Source organism: Anopheles nili, chromosome 2 (genome assembly GCF_943737925.1).
Source record: "Anopheles nili chromosome 2, idAnoNiliSN_F5_01, whole genome shotgun sequence".
Taxonomy (NCBI): domain Eukaryota; kingdom Metazoa; phylum Arthropoda; class Insecta; order Diptera; family Culicidae; genus Anopheles; species Anopheles nili.
Genome location: NC_071291.1, coordinates 44,307,182 through 44,320,125, shown reverse-complemented (window position 1 = coordinate 44,320,125; position 12,944 = coordinate 44,307,182). Strand labels below are relative to the sequence as shown.

General features: G+C 42.2%; 2 protein-coding genes across 2 annotated transcripts; one reads left to right on the top strand and one right to left on the bottom strand.

The window, feature by feature from the left end:
• Positions 1 to 215: 215 nt before the first annotated feature.
• On the bottom strand, positions 216 to 849 carry LOC128720449 (NADH dehydrogenase [ubiquinone] 1 alpha subcomplex assembly factor 3). The gene is made up of 2 exons (XM_053814119.1): positions 791 to 849; positions 216 to 726 (listed from the first exon to the last, which is right to left on the bottom strand). The coding sequence occupies exons 1-2, from the start codon at positions 847 to 849 to the stop codon at positions 216 to 218; spliced, it is 570 nt and encodes a 189-aa protein (XP_053670094.1).
• A 472-nt stretch (positions 850 to 1,321) lies between these two features.
• LOC128732298 (uncharacterized) lies at positions 1,322 to 10,975 on the top strand. Its single transcript, XM_053825485.1, is given in 12 exon segments — positions 1,322 to 1,384; positions 3,013 to 3,184; positions 3,990 to 4,422; positions 4,497 to 4,629; positions 4,755 to 4,900; positions 5,170 to 5,319; positions 5,420 to 5,590; positions 6,113 to 6,177; positions 6,251 to 6,333; positions 6,854 to 7,062; positions 7,483 to 7,616; positions 8,508 to 10,975. Coding segments are annotated over 11 exon segments (3,852 nt in total). The 5' UTR covers positions 1,322 to 1,384; positions 3,013 to 3,044; the 3' UTR covers positions 10,696 to 10,975.
• The last annotated feature ends 1,969 nt before the right edge of the window (positions 10,976 to 12,944 follow it).

Here is a 12,944-nt window from a genome sequence, read left to right as displayed (position 1 = left end):
CGTTAAATTTTTAACTTTAAAATTGACATTTTTTTGTCTTATTCAAATAATTTGTAATTATGGTTTCTATGTGATGTGATATTTAAATTCAATAATTCAGTCCTATGAATGTTATCTACGCTCGAACTGGCATTTTTTATTATGTACAGAAAATACGCGTATTTGTTGCGTGCTAACTTTTGTAAGTATTGGAAACAACTAACAGTGATTTGTATCTATTTATCGGCTACTTCAAATGATTTACTGATCGATATCTGTTTTTGCATGAGATCATCTTCGTTTAATCGCATCGTAATCGGGGGAATCATTGCGGCTGCAACGACACGATTTTCAGCGTTGAGGAAATTAAACGTCGAGCAGGCCTGTTCAGTTCCAAGAACTTCTACGTTGATTTTGTATCGTTTCATAAAGTCGATAATTTTTTTCGAGAAGCCAGGTGTGATTATGTGGTCTCCGATGCCTACCACCAGTACGTCAATTTTTGGCTCAATAGCACAGAATAAACTCAAGGACTGGTCGTTTATGTCCTCGTGGCTCTCGACGTTCCACGATAGAACAGTTCGAGAGAAGATGGCCATCGGTCCAAGAACTACCATGTCGTTGTTTAACCGAAATCCAAACTGGCTGTAAGAATTAATCATCAACCCGGCATCCACCTCTTTATTAAGGATTGTTACCGAAGTTTTACCATCACTTTCGTATGTGCTCCGGCATGTTCGGGTGGTGCTAAAAGATCATGAAACCGCTTTTGTTATACAGTTTATTTTACGATGAAACAATTCACATTTACCAAAGGCTTCGTCGAAACGAATGATAAGCTATATTATTCAATCTTTTAAGTACATTCATATTTTCCTAGTGATATGACAAAACACGGCACAACACGATTGCACTAGTTCATGTAATGTTTATAAATTGTGTCGAACTGTCAAGTGAGTGTTTACAGCTGATGCGATTCTCAGAACGTCAATTTTCATTACTTCATTACTTTTATAAAAATAATATCTAAAATGTTAATATTTGTAAACTATTCTAGCTATTTTTGGAAGAACGCATGTTTTAGTGTAACCTAATACAAATATTTATCAAATATTGTTTGCTTTTTATAAGTTTTGTCTGAATGATAATTGTTTGTGTAGAATTATTTTAGTAATATTATAAGATGTCTTAAAGTTTCAAGCCTTCCGAATATGACAATTTCTTCAGAATGGTTTTGACAATACGTTCTCATCCTGCCCACCATGGATGGTTGTGAATGTTTGTGTGATGTGCTTGTGAAACACAAGTTGAACTTTTTTAATCAACTCCACTAAATACCGCCCTCCCTTTCACGTTGCGTGCGCTTCCTTTTTTGGTTCACAAGCTGGATTTTACTGCCCACTTGGTAAGTGTTGGTGAAGCTAAGCATTGCACTGCGGTCGTTTCGTCAGTCGGTTTGCTGTCGTCTTTCTCCGTCAAAATGTCAATCGATCCCCAGTGCGCGTGCATACAATTTAAAACCATTACGATGAGCTTGCCGAAACAGTGCGATTTAAACTAGTTTTAACCCATTTTTCAAAAGAATAAATAAAGTGTGTGGAATCCGTCAGCAGCAAGTGCGTCAGCTATAAGAATTTCATCTGTTTGCACGTGAATAAGTGAGCCGATGACCAGAGTTGATTGAGTACGTAGAAAAGTGATATGCGTTGATTACGTTTACTAGAACGAAGGTATTACACGTTTAGTCATGAAAATCAATTCGAATAGTAGACAGTGTAGATACTTTTAGCATTGTTTAATTTCAAGCAACCGGACAGAATGGTTACTAGTTCAACGACTCTGTGTAGTGGGCATGAAGTGTTCCCGAAAAAAAATATTCGTGCAGTGTTTCTCCCTGCGGCTGTTACCACTGACGTACTGGCAAGCTTTTCTCGCCCGGAACTTGCGCTGGAAGGCGGTTAATGAATGTGGCACGCTTCCGGGCCCGGGGTCGAAGTGGGTCAGATCGCTATAGTGATGGGTAAAACGGGTACCCGTAGAAACCAGCGAGGCGAGAGCCATAAGCATACACAGTGGGGCGAACAAACGAGAACCCAGTAGGCTGGCGTATCTGCTCCTATTGGTGTTATTGGCAGTTGGCAAAAAAACATGACAGGTGCATCGGCAAACAACATAAGTGGCGGCAGGCTGTTTCACGCAGGAAGAAAGTGAACAACATAACGCAGCGGACGACAACACGATACCAAAAGCACTATCGCATGATAAGGGTGGTTTATTTAAGGGTATTTGTCGAAGATGAATGGTGTGAAGAGTGATGTGTATTACTTCCTTTCTTGTGTTTTCATCTGATGCTTGCCAACTATGATCCCCGTTCTTAAGTGTGCTGTCAAAAAGTAGCACGGCGTTGTATCAATTAAATTTTCTAGCGAAAGGTTGACCGAGTGAAATTAATCATTGGGCAGCCCAGCAAACTAACGCATACGCGTGGTTTTGCCTTTCACCATCCGCCGGATGCAAAGGTAGTCTTGGAGAAAACTCCCTCATTGAGAGGCGGCATGAAAGTGCGAATGATTAACAACTAAGCACGTACCCGTCGACTTCAGGGAGTGCGAACTGATTAAAATGCTGAAAATTGCATGCATTTCTACTCTTGACTTAATGCGTCGGTCGGTGGTCAAATGTTAAGTGAAACAATTACACGCGCTGTTGAATTGACTTGAGACTGTTGAAAGATAGTCTGAAATAACTCTATTGGGTGTCATTTGGCTAAATTAGTCATGCGGCGAATAACAGAATGTGACTGATATCCTTGTGATACCGTTGTATGTGAAGCGGCCATGAAGAACGGGTTATCTTAAAGTTAAGGAATGCTTAAAAAACTAACTATCATCGGATACAAGCTAGAACAAACTGATGGCAATTTTGCACAATGGGTTTTATTTGTATGTTTTTCTCTCTTCGTGGAACAAATTTGATCTATTCTACAAAGTGATAGTGCTGCAACAGTGAGCAGTCTGTTCTCTTCCCCACCAGATACTTCGTTTACGTAAACACATCCACGCAGTATGGACGAAGAAGCTCTGATAGCCCGGGCGAAGGAGGAACGAGAGAAAATTTTCCAGCGCTACGATAAAGGCCGGGAACCGGGGGCCGAGATCGATCCGTGGGAGGACCCACAATTTGAAGTGTTCCATCATACGGATAGGTAAGTTTGTTGCATCGTCCCCTGATCGCCAAACCAGGTACAGTGGACTAGTCGTAAATTATTTTGAGCTCTATTGTTGTATTATTTAAACGATTGCTGGTAGGTTTCGGTAAAAACACTCGTTCTTAGCCTCATCTGTCCCATCTATAACCGTCTATTTGCAATATCTAGCCTTTAGTATTATTGAAGCATGCAGCAGACTTTGCTTTGAAGGCGTAGTTTTTACAATGATGCATTGGGAAATATGAAGATTGTTGCGAGGCTGCCAAAGGCGTTGCTTTATGGTGCAGCACCAGCAGAGTTGAGCCCACGATTTTTGCGACTAATCGAACATTCAGTAGGTGGATGCAGGGAGCGTAGGCAGATTTTTTTAATATTGCGAAGTGAACATGGTAGGGCAGATAAACATAAACATAGGCCTCTTGTGCCACACAATGTAACGGTTCATAAAACTCTATGAAACAATTTTAGTTTACATGGTTCTATGAAATGACCATTTACTTAAAAATCATCTTTCATGTTATTGATGGATGGTATACACAATTAATTATCTTTAAAACTGACTATTGAAACTGTCCACAAGCAAAAGAATCTTTTCGATTTTGTTGTTTTGTCTTTTTATGGTTTATTAACAGTTTTATCAACACTTGACATACATTGAATGCTTTGGATCTGGATATGCTTTTGTTTTATGGATGCCATTTATTAGTTTTTAGCGTGTATGAGCTAACTAAAGCTACAAGCGTTGAATACATAAATTATTTAAATATATCTGCTTTTTCCCCTCCTTAAATATTGCTTGAAGGTATGGATTTATCCATGACAAACGCCTACCGCGAAAGCGAGAACCACAAGAGGCCAAAGCGACGGAGATTGAAATGGAGCGCGTCAAAAAATGGCTCAAACTGCTCGGTCTGTCGTCACAGCCATCGAAGCGATCCTGGAACGACAAGGCAGTACAGGCCAAGGTACGCAAACGAGTATTTAAGGGCATTCCTGAGAAGGTACGCGGTAAAGTTTGGTGTAAGCTTTTAAACCTCGAAGAGGTGATGAAGGGCGAACAGGGCAAGTACAAGAAAATGCTGGAGTTGGCGCGCAACTGGAGCACGGAAGCCCGTCAGATCGATAAGGACGTCAATAGGCAGTTTCGCGATCACATTTTCTACCGCGAGCGATACAGTGACATGCAGAGAAGCCTGTTCAATGTGCTGGTGGCATACAGCATGTACAATTCTGAGGTATTTTTTTTTTGTACGAACATCCTCTCCGTGTAGAAAATGTTGTTACAGTAGTTTATTTTGTTACCTTTTAGGTTGGCTATTGTCAGGGTATGTCCGGATTGGCGGGAGTGCTGCTGATGTACATGAAGGAAGAGGAAGCTTTCTGGGCTCTAAGTATCCTGCTAGCAGACTCCAAGTTTGCCATGCATGGCTTGTTCATCGAAGGTATGCACGGGGGACGCGTAGCAGACGCACGGTTACATTAGTCTCATCCGAAACTATTCCATCTGGTGCTGGTATGACGATGGTCTATCTGCTAATCTGCTGCACGGTGTTTTTCTTCTTCGCAGGCTTCCCGAAACTGACTCGTTTCCTAGCACATCACGATAAAATCATAACCAAATTCATACCAAAGCTTAAAAAACATTTCGATCAGTGCAATCTCGACTCGATCCTGTACTCGTTGAAGTGGTTCTTTGTTATGTTTATCGAAAGGGTACGTGTGTGTTCACTGTCGGTTTCTTGCAAATTTCCATTGCCATCTAATGAATGTTTCTTTCCTGTTTCTTGTCGCTGCGGCTACATGGGCACTGTCGTTGCTCGATCGTGCTGATCATATCCTCGCACTAATTGCACTGGGCTTCTCTCTGTACTCTGTTTGTTTTCGGCAATTTATTATGGGTACTATGTTCCATCGTGTGTTTCGTGACTCGTTTTGCTGCTGCTCTTTCGTGGAAATTGTCATCGTGGCTTGCCATTGTGCAGATACCGTTTAGCTTGTGCTTGCGTGTGTGGGACATTTATCTGCTTGATGGGGAAAAAGTGGTCACTGCAATGGCCTACAACATACTGCGTATGCACAAGAGAGTAATACTCAAGCTGCGTGATATGGACCAAATTGTGCAATATATACAGGTAAAGAGGAACATTGCCGCTATACTTTCAATTTTTATCCTGATGGTTGAATTCAGTGAACTCCTTGAACTCACGCTTTTTTTTCACGTTTTGTTTTCAGACAAGCCTCTGCGAGGACTTTGGCAACGATGATGATACGGTTATTAAAAATCTCGAGCAATGCATGGAAGAACTTCGCAAGGCAGGTCTAGAACTGCCCCCACCTCCAAGCGAAATTGAGCTGCCAAAAAAAGAGTTTGGTGTCTTCGTGGAACCGACTGCAGCTGCGCAGGTATGAAGCAATGTTCTAAAACTTCAAAGCTTAGGGTTAACGCTTGAGCGAGATATAATTTGTTTGTTTTACCTGGACGAAAGTGAATTTTAGTGTTTTCCCCCGATAAAAATACCGTATGTTATCGAGTATAGTGCGGACCTAAATTTGACAACCAATTGTTGGGGAAGAACTTTCCGTTAAAAAATTATGTTATCTTTCAATATGCTGTTTCACCCAGTAAATCTTTCTCTGCACAAAATTATTCAACTAACCTCACTTGCTGATTTGGTGACTTTCAAATTTATTCCGCAAGTACTATTTTAGCAGCATTTTTTTTAAGTGTGCACTATACTCGATAACATACGGTACCTCGTTTATTTAATAATCCCAAATCGTTAACACAAACAGTCTAACATGTATTCTCATTTTTTAATGGAAGTATCTTTAAGATACCTTTTATGATATATAGGCTACTACTTATTTTACATTGATGAACGTGTTGGAATTATAATCTTTTTTTTTCATTGCATTATTTTACAGATTGGCCGGCGAAAACAGGAATTTACAGAAACAGAAAAGGAGGTGACAGAAACGGTGAAGCTAAAGTAGGTCTCTCGTTTTAGGTTAAACATTTATGTAGTAAGCCCAAGAATTATTGTTTTACGTTTCATTTTTCAGACGTGAAATAACGGAACAGGAAATCGCCAATCTCAATCGGATTGCTACTGCTTCAGGCGGATCGAATCAACAACTAAACACGGGTAACTGCTTAAAACCATCCGGATGTCGTTATTTTCTTTACATCATCAATGATTTTCCTATTTCACCTCAATGTTTCTTACAATCTATTGTTGATGAAAACCGCACTAAAGTAATGTTTCTCATAAACGGGTGTTCCATTTCTTTTACACGCAGTATTACCGCGGGTTTGCATTTGAACAGACAATTTCAATAATTTGCGTTTTCGGTTCGTACCTTATTTGACGCTTACTTGTGGCATAACTGAATACAAGAGGTGTGTAACTAAGTTTATGATCCAAACTTGCCTGTACATTTCTTCATAATACGTGCAGGAGCACCGCTTCTTCCAGTATTTTTTAAAAATCACCCTGCACTAAGAGTATACTTTTTATTATCCTTTCCTATTTGCGCCACCTTTGCGGTCTCACGCACCCCCCTTTTTTTCTGTGAAACACTACTACACAACAAAGCAAAACGAGCAATAATTTTCAAATCTAAATTATTAAGGACACCTTCCTCCTTTTGGCCTGTCTATTGCAGTACACATTCCCGAATCGGAAGATGGCGGGTCGTTGCTAGGAAGCTCTCGAAAATCGTTAGCCGATACATCCGTTACATCAACGGCCGATTTGAGCGTGCTCTCCGGTGGTCAAAGCCAGCGATCGCATCAAGCGTTTGATTTCTGCGTCGAGGATCAAAATGTTATCCCCAGTGAGGACGAAGGCGACGGCGAAAGTAGTCCTGTGTAAGTAACCAATTCGTTTTTCATTTTTGTGTTTTTCTTTGATGTTCTTTTTTATGGCAGAAATAATTCACAACATGAAACTACTGGCTGACATTTTTTTAGCCACATCTGTCCTTTATTGTTGATCGTGTGCCCATAACTAGTGTCGCATTACATCGACTTTTAAACGTTAGCATTGCAATGCAAATCCTACTCGATTATGATTTTATTATATCCACATCATTAGAGCGTATGTGTAATTGTTTATGTATCTGCCTGGTACATGTTGTCAATTATCAACATGCAGGCTTAAGCGAGTGATGCTAGAATAGCCTAGAATAGCGTCTTACAGTTGGCTTCCATCGCATTCTCGTTGCGCCTCATGAAAGAATGTAATAATGTGCCTTTTTGTATTGTTTTACCGTTTTCCCTCTGCTCTCTCAAGACGTCGTTCTGTTCCTGATCAAAGCGAAAACAGTCGACGATGCTACCGGCGACGTATGGCACCGGTAATGGTGCCTCGCACGCCACCACCTCCACCGCCTCCACGACGTGGGCGGGCAGGCTTAGAAGCGCAACGTAAGTTGAGTGTTGGTGGCGTGCGCCCTGATTTGCAGCATGCACGTTGCCCAAAGTAGTAGGTTGTACGATCAATCATACATTCTTCGAAGCGTGAACTTCGAATGTGACCCACGAGCGAAATGTAGTAAAGTTTGTGTTGTGTTACGTTTTTCTTAATTATATGCAATTACGTTGCTGTTCCACATATTTTTTCGTATTTTTGTGTGTATAGATATTTTTTTTGAGAATTTTTTGTGCAATACTTTGTCAAGAGACAAATTTTTGAAGTATCCAATATTAACCTAATTATTACATAGTTATAATATTTGGATTGGGAAAGTATGTTGGTAGAAACTCATATTCGCTATTTTATTCGAAAATCATATACTGCCACAGAAACCTCTTGTTCAGATCTCATAGTCGTTTCAAATTTCGATGCATAAAATATCATCTCTTTGCTCTAGAAAATTGTTACTTTCTTATGTTTCGAATTTGTTTTGAAAACTTGCAAGTGCAAGATAGATATTAGTTTCGATGATATTATCTATTATATTCGCGGCATTCAACACTTATATTTAAAGAATTGATAACTCTCAAACCTGTGTTATGTTGTTCATAAGTGCATTTTCCTTATGAATTTCATGTGTGTGAGTTTATCAGTACGTTGCTGAGTTGCAGAGAGATAATGATAAATAATTGTCTTCTGTGAGATTGGTAATATTTTAAGGACAAAAAATTCACGAGACACACTAATTGGTATTTGAAACGGACGCCGAAAATATGTAATAGCGTACCTGATGGGAAGTGCATGTGCGGGAATTATGTTAAGTATTATAGGAAAAATATTAGGTTTGCAAAGATGTCAAAATATGCGAACTAATAGATGTTTTACACTTTTCTCCATTAAAGATCCGCCATCGGCTCAACGAGTGTGGTAGAGCGCAGTCCGTCCGTCTTGCAGCTGATGACTCCGCGGGCCATGTCCCCGCACGACGTGGTGCGGATCTACGTTCCACCGGCACCACCGGACGAGTTGCAACATTCGGCCATCGGTTCCGTCACCTACGGGGTGCCAAATAACCATGATCGGCTAACGCACCGCTCCGATTCCAGCAAGAACATTACCAAACATAGGGTAGATCACCTTTCGCGTTCCTCGTACAACGACGAAGACGATTTGGATGAATCTCGAACACGACGCAACAGCGAAGTCGACCTCTATCTCCAGCAAATCGTTAGTCCTGCTGGAAACGGTGGCAGCGCACCTACAGATCCCAGCGCAATGCTATCGTATGCCAGTGAAAAATTTTCCGACTGCCCAAGCGGAGACTTCCAAAGCACGGGCCAGCTGCCAACAGCGCCGGGCCCATCGACTCCGATGTCCCCGCCTGGAACACAGCATTACGCCTCGAACGGACGCTCAACCTCGTCCTCCCGTCGGGGTAGCATGTCCCGCAAATCGCCAGCTCCCACGCTGGACAGCGAGTTCATTATTGAGTGCAGCCACGTGAAGAACCGCAAGTATGTGCCGCCAGAACACCACAGCAGCCACAACAGTTTGGTGTTAAGCGTAGGCGGCGGTTTGCCTCCAGCATCGTACGGCAGCCGCAACGGTTCCGAATCTAACATTCACCGTATGACATCGTTCGAGGAACTGGCCAAGGCTAAACTACTCCAGCACCAGCTGTCGGGCAGTGGAAGCGGATGTGGAACGATCGCGAGTGGCAGCACCAGTAGTTTACGAAAGCAGACAACCGAAGAGCTCTACGCCATACGACAAACGACGGTGGTGGCCTCGAAATCGACTGCGTACTCCAACCGGATGACGAGAAGCGAGATCTATGAGGCGAACGAGCGTAGAGAAGAATCATCTCACTACGACAATCCGCGCCGGGTTCAAGAAAATGCGCCATCGAAACAGCGTGAGCAAGCCCCGGATCACAAGGACACACGTGGCCACAAAAGCGACTACAATATTCAGTACCGGAACCTATCACCGCAGGGAGCGAGAGAAGGCGAACCTACGTCGCCTTTGAGCGATGGTATCGGCGAGTGGAGCAGTGGAGCCGATTATCGGGCATTTAAATCCTCGCGGCAGAATAGTGGCAACGACAGTTCCCCGTTCGATTGCGATCTCCTGGCGGGTGGTCAAGGCGGCGGTCCGGGTGTTCCTTCGAAACGCTACAACCGATTCTTCAACAACGACGAAGTGGATCAAGAGGACGAAGAAGAGGAGGACCTGGCGGAAGTTAACGGCGCTACGCCATCCTACCGTCATCGGCGTACCAACGAGGAGGACAATCTGTTGGTCAAATCGTCGGATGATTCATCGACCAGTCCTCCACCGGCACACACCACCAGCCGTCCCTCACAACTGCCACAGTACCAGCGGCACGGGTCCGCTTACGGAACGGGTAGTCAACAACGACAACGGCCACGCCAGCGGCAACCTCCAGCTCACGGTGACCACTTGAGCGGGATCACAACATCGCCGTCGAACGAAACGGTACCACTGCTGGAATTATCGCCAACGGCCACCAACATAGTGGGCAGGCTGATGCATTCGTCATCGACCTCTGCGGTGCCGGCAAATCCACTCGGTAGAGGCACTTCCAGCTCTCCTACGTCCTCGATTCCGGTTAGCAACGTTAAGCGGAAGTTTTCCACCGAATCATCGCATTCGATCACCCCGAGTGGCACGGGTCGTCGAGGATCGAACGCTTCTGCCAGCATGACCTCACCTACGGGACTCTCGCGGATTCCGGTTGGCATGAAATCGCCCACATCGCCTACTGGCTCGCTGCAGAGCTCCTTCCGGTCCGATGTGCGCTCGCAAAAGACTTCTAAGTTGCCGACCTCGAGACAGCTGGAGGATGCGCGCATTCCCGGCAGCGATCGGTTGCCCCAGTACCAATACGGTGCGGTAGCTTCGGCAGGTCCCGCCTCGTTGACGTTCTCGTCGATGCCATTTGAAACAGCCGGCAACCGGATTGGTTCGTCTCGGTCGGCGCATCAGATTCAATCGGACTCGAACAAAATCCGCATTCAGATAAATCCATCGCAGTCGTATACCAGCAGCAGTAGCACTGGAGGTTGAGCCTGGTTTGGAAGCAACAAGGAATGCAGATCGATAAGTCCTTAAGGTGGAAGTGATGCTTGGTGACGATTTCACGAACCGCTTCTCGATGGCTCGAAAAACGAGCCTCGAGGAATTCTAGGGTTATAAGAGCGCCCGAAATAAGGTCACCAATTGTTGTTCACTTTTGTTCGTGCATTTATCTCTAGTTCTCGAATTACCTCATTTTAAAGTGTTCTTTTTTCATTCCACTTAACGCTTGGTAAATGTAGCTGATACATTCCATTTCTATCCTATGCTGATGCTCTTGTGATTAGTAGCATATGAATAACGAAAAAACTCTTTCTCTATCTTCTGTTACTATTCGATAATCTGCAGCTGATTGTGCTTCTCATTGATTGAATTTCAACTCTACGTTTATAAAACGAACGAATAGCCAGAATCTCTCATTTCAAATCATTTCTTGCACTCGAACTTGAGATTCCGGTAACATTCTTTTTGGATCTAAGTGTATCGCTCTCCTTTGATCATTCCCTTTTGACCCGTCCGATCGTCTAAAATAGGATAATGCTTCCATTCTGTCCTGGAAAGCAATAACAATGTTGACTGATATATTCGTGCATGTTATACTGCCAATGGCAATCGTTAGCACTGGTGGAGCGCACGAACTGCTTTGTATGTTCTGTAAAAAGAAAGTATATCGCACGGTGAAATCATATAAACAAAAATAGAAATCAATATACGAAAAGCACAAACATACGTCGACAATATTGCCTAGATTTACCCTTTATCGGTCTGACCTGCTGAAGAAAAGCTGCGCCATCATGGCGGTTGCATGAAAAGCATTTTTTTTAAATTTTATTCAACATCCAGCCACTGTGCTGTTGCTTCGAAATGTTAACCTGTGTAGGAATCGATCCGTCGATCTGGGATGATTTTAAAATTTATCTCGATTATCCGCGTTCAATACCGCCAATAGTTGTTTATTATCAAGTGTTGGAAGCACTTGAGTTTGTGACAGACACAACAAAATGCCCCAATTTCCACAAAAATGGGTGCGAAACGAGTTAAGAGATGCTATTGACTATATATATATATATATATATACATAAATATATACACATATTTTCACGGCAATTAGCAGAGAGTAAGACTCTATATTGCAACAGATTCGTAGCTGATTGCAGTGTATCGAGTTAAATGAGTATTAATATCATTAAAGGAACAGCACACCAAACCAAAATTCCGCAACATATATGGCTCCAACGTCGGCTCATGCTGGTCAATAGGCTTATACCGCATGGCCTACTTAATAGTATCATACCAAGAATAAACCAAGGGCACCATGGAGGTTTAGCATCTTAAAAGTAGATTTAACTCGGAAATTCGATATGTACATCATTCGTAGAAACTAACTTGCTCTCCGGTGGTAAAGCGAGGCTACCTTGCTTTTCTTTATCCGAGATCAAATGTTTCGCGAATTATGCATTATCCTTACACAAAGAGCTCTCATTTGGCGTGGTGTTAATTGCACTTGATATTACTTACCGTGCCCTAAATTTTACCTGTTGATACATGGACTAGTATCTGTTTCAGCTTTACATAATTAAGATGCGAATCATTTATATATCCGACACAACCGTAACCCATCCTCCCCACTGAATGTGTAATAACGTGCGCGTATTTTTTAATAAAAAAATATAAAAATCACATGTGCGTTTCAAGTGCTAAAGAAAGAAAATTTAATTTCTAATTTTCATTTCTAAATATTTCAATATCCCACAAAATGTGAAAGTGTAATATTGTGCCGGTAGTTTTTAATAAAAATATGTAAACCTAACATCACATGTGCGTTTTATATACTAAAGAAAGAAAAATTAATTTCTAAATTATATTCTAAACATTTTTATTTTTAAAAAAAACATAAAAACCACGTGCATTTTATATACTAAACAAAAAGATCATGTTTGACAAAAATAAAAAAAAATCCAAAGTAGGACAACAACGTCGTGGCACGCCGCTGTACGGAGAAGATTATCAAAATCAAATTTTGCTATCCAAAAACCGACTATAACACCAGGAGAACATGGTTTAAAGAGGCTGCTTTACGCCTGGTACTTCTGCACTATCAGTGATCTCGCTCCCACGCATTTCCCAAATTTGAAGGTCAGCTCTCTCCAGAGCATGATCGATATCTTCGCTCTTTTCGATGCGTGATTATCTGCATGTTATCTATTTCGTCTTTCATATCGTTCTAAGCGTACTAAGGC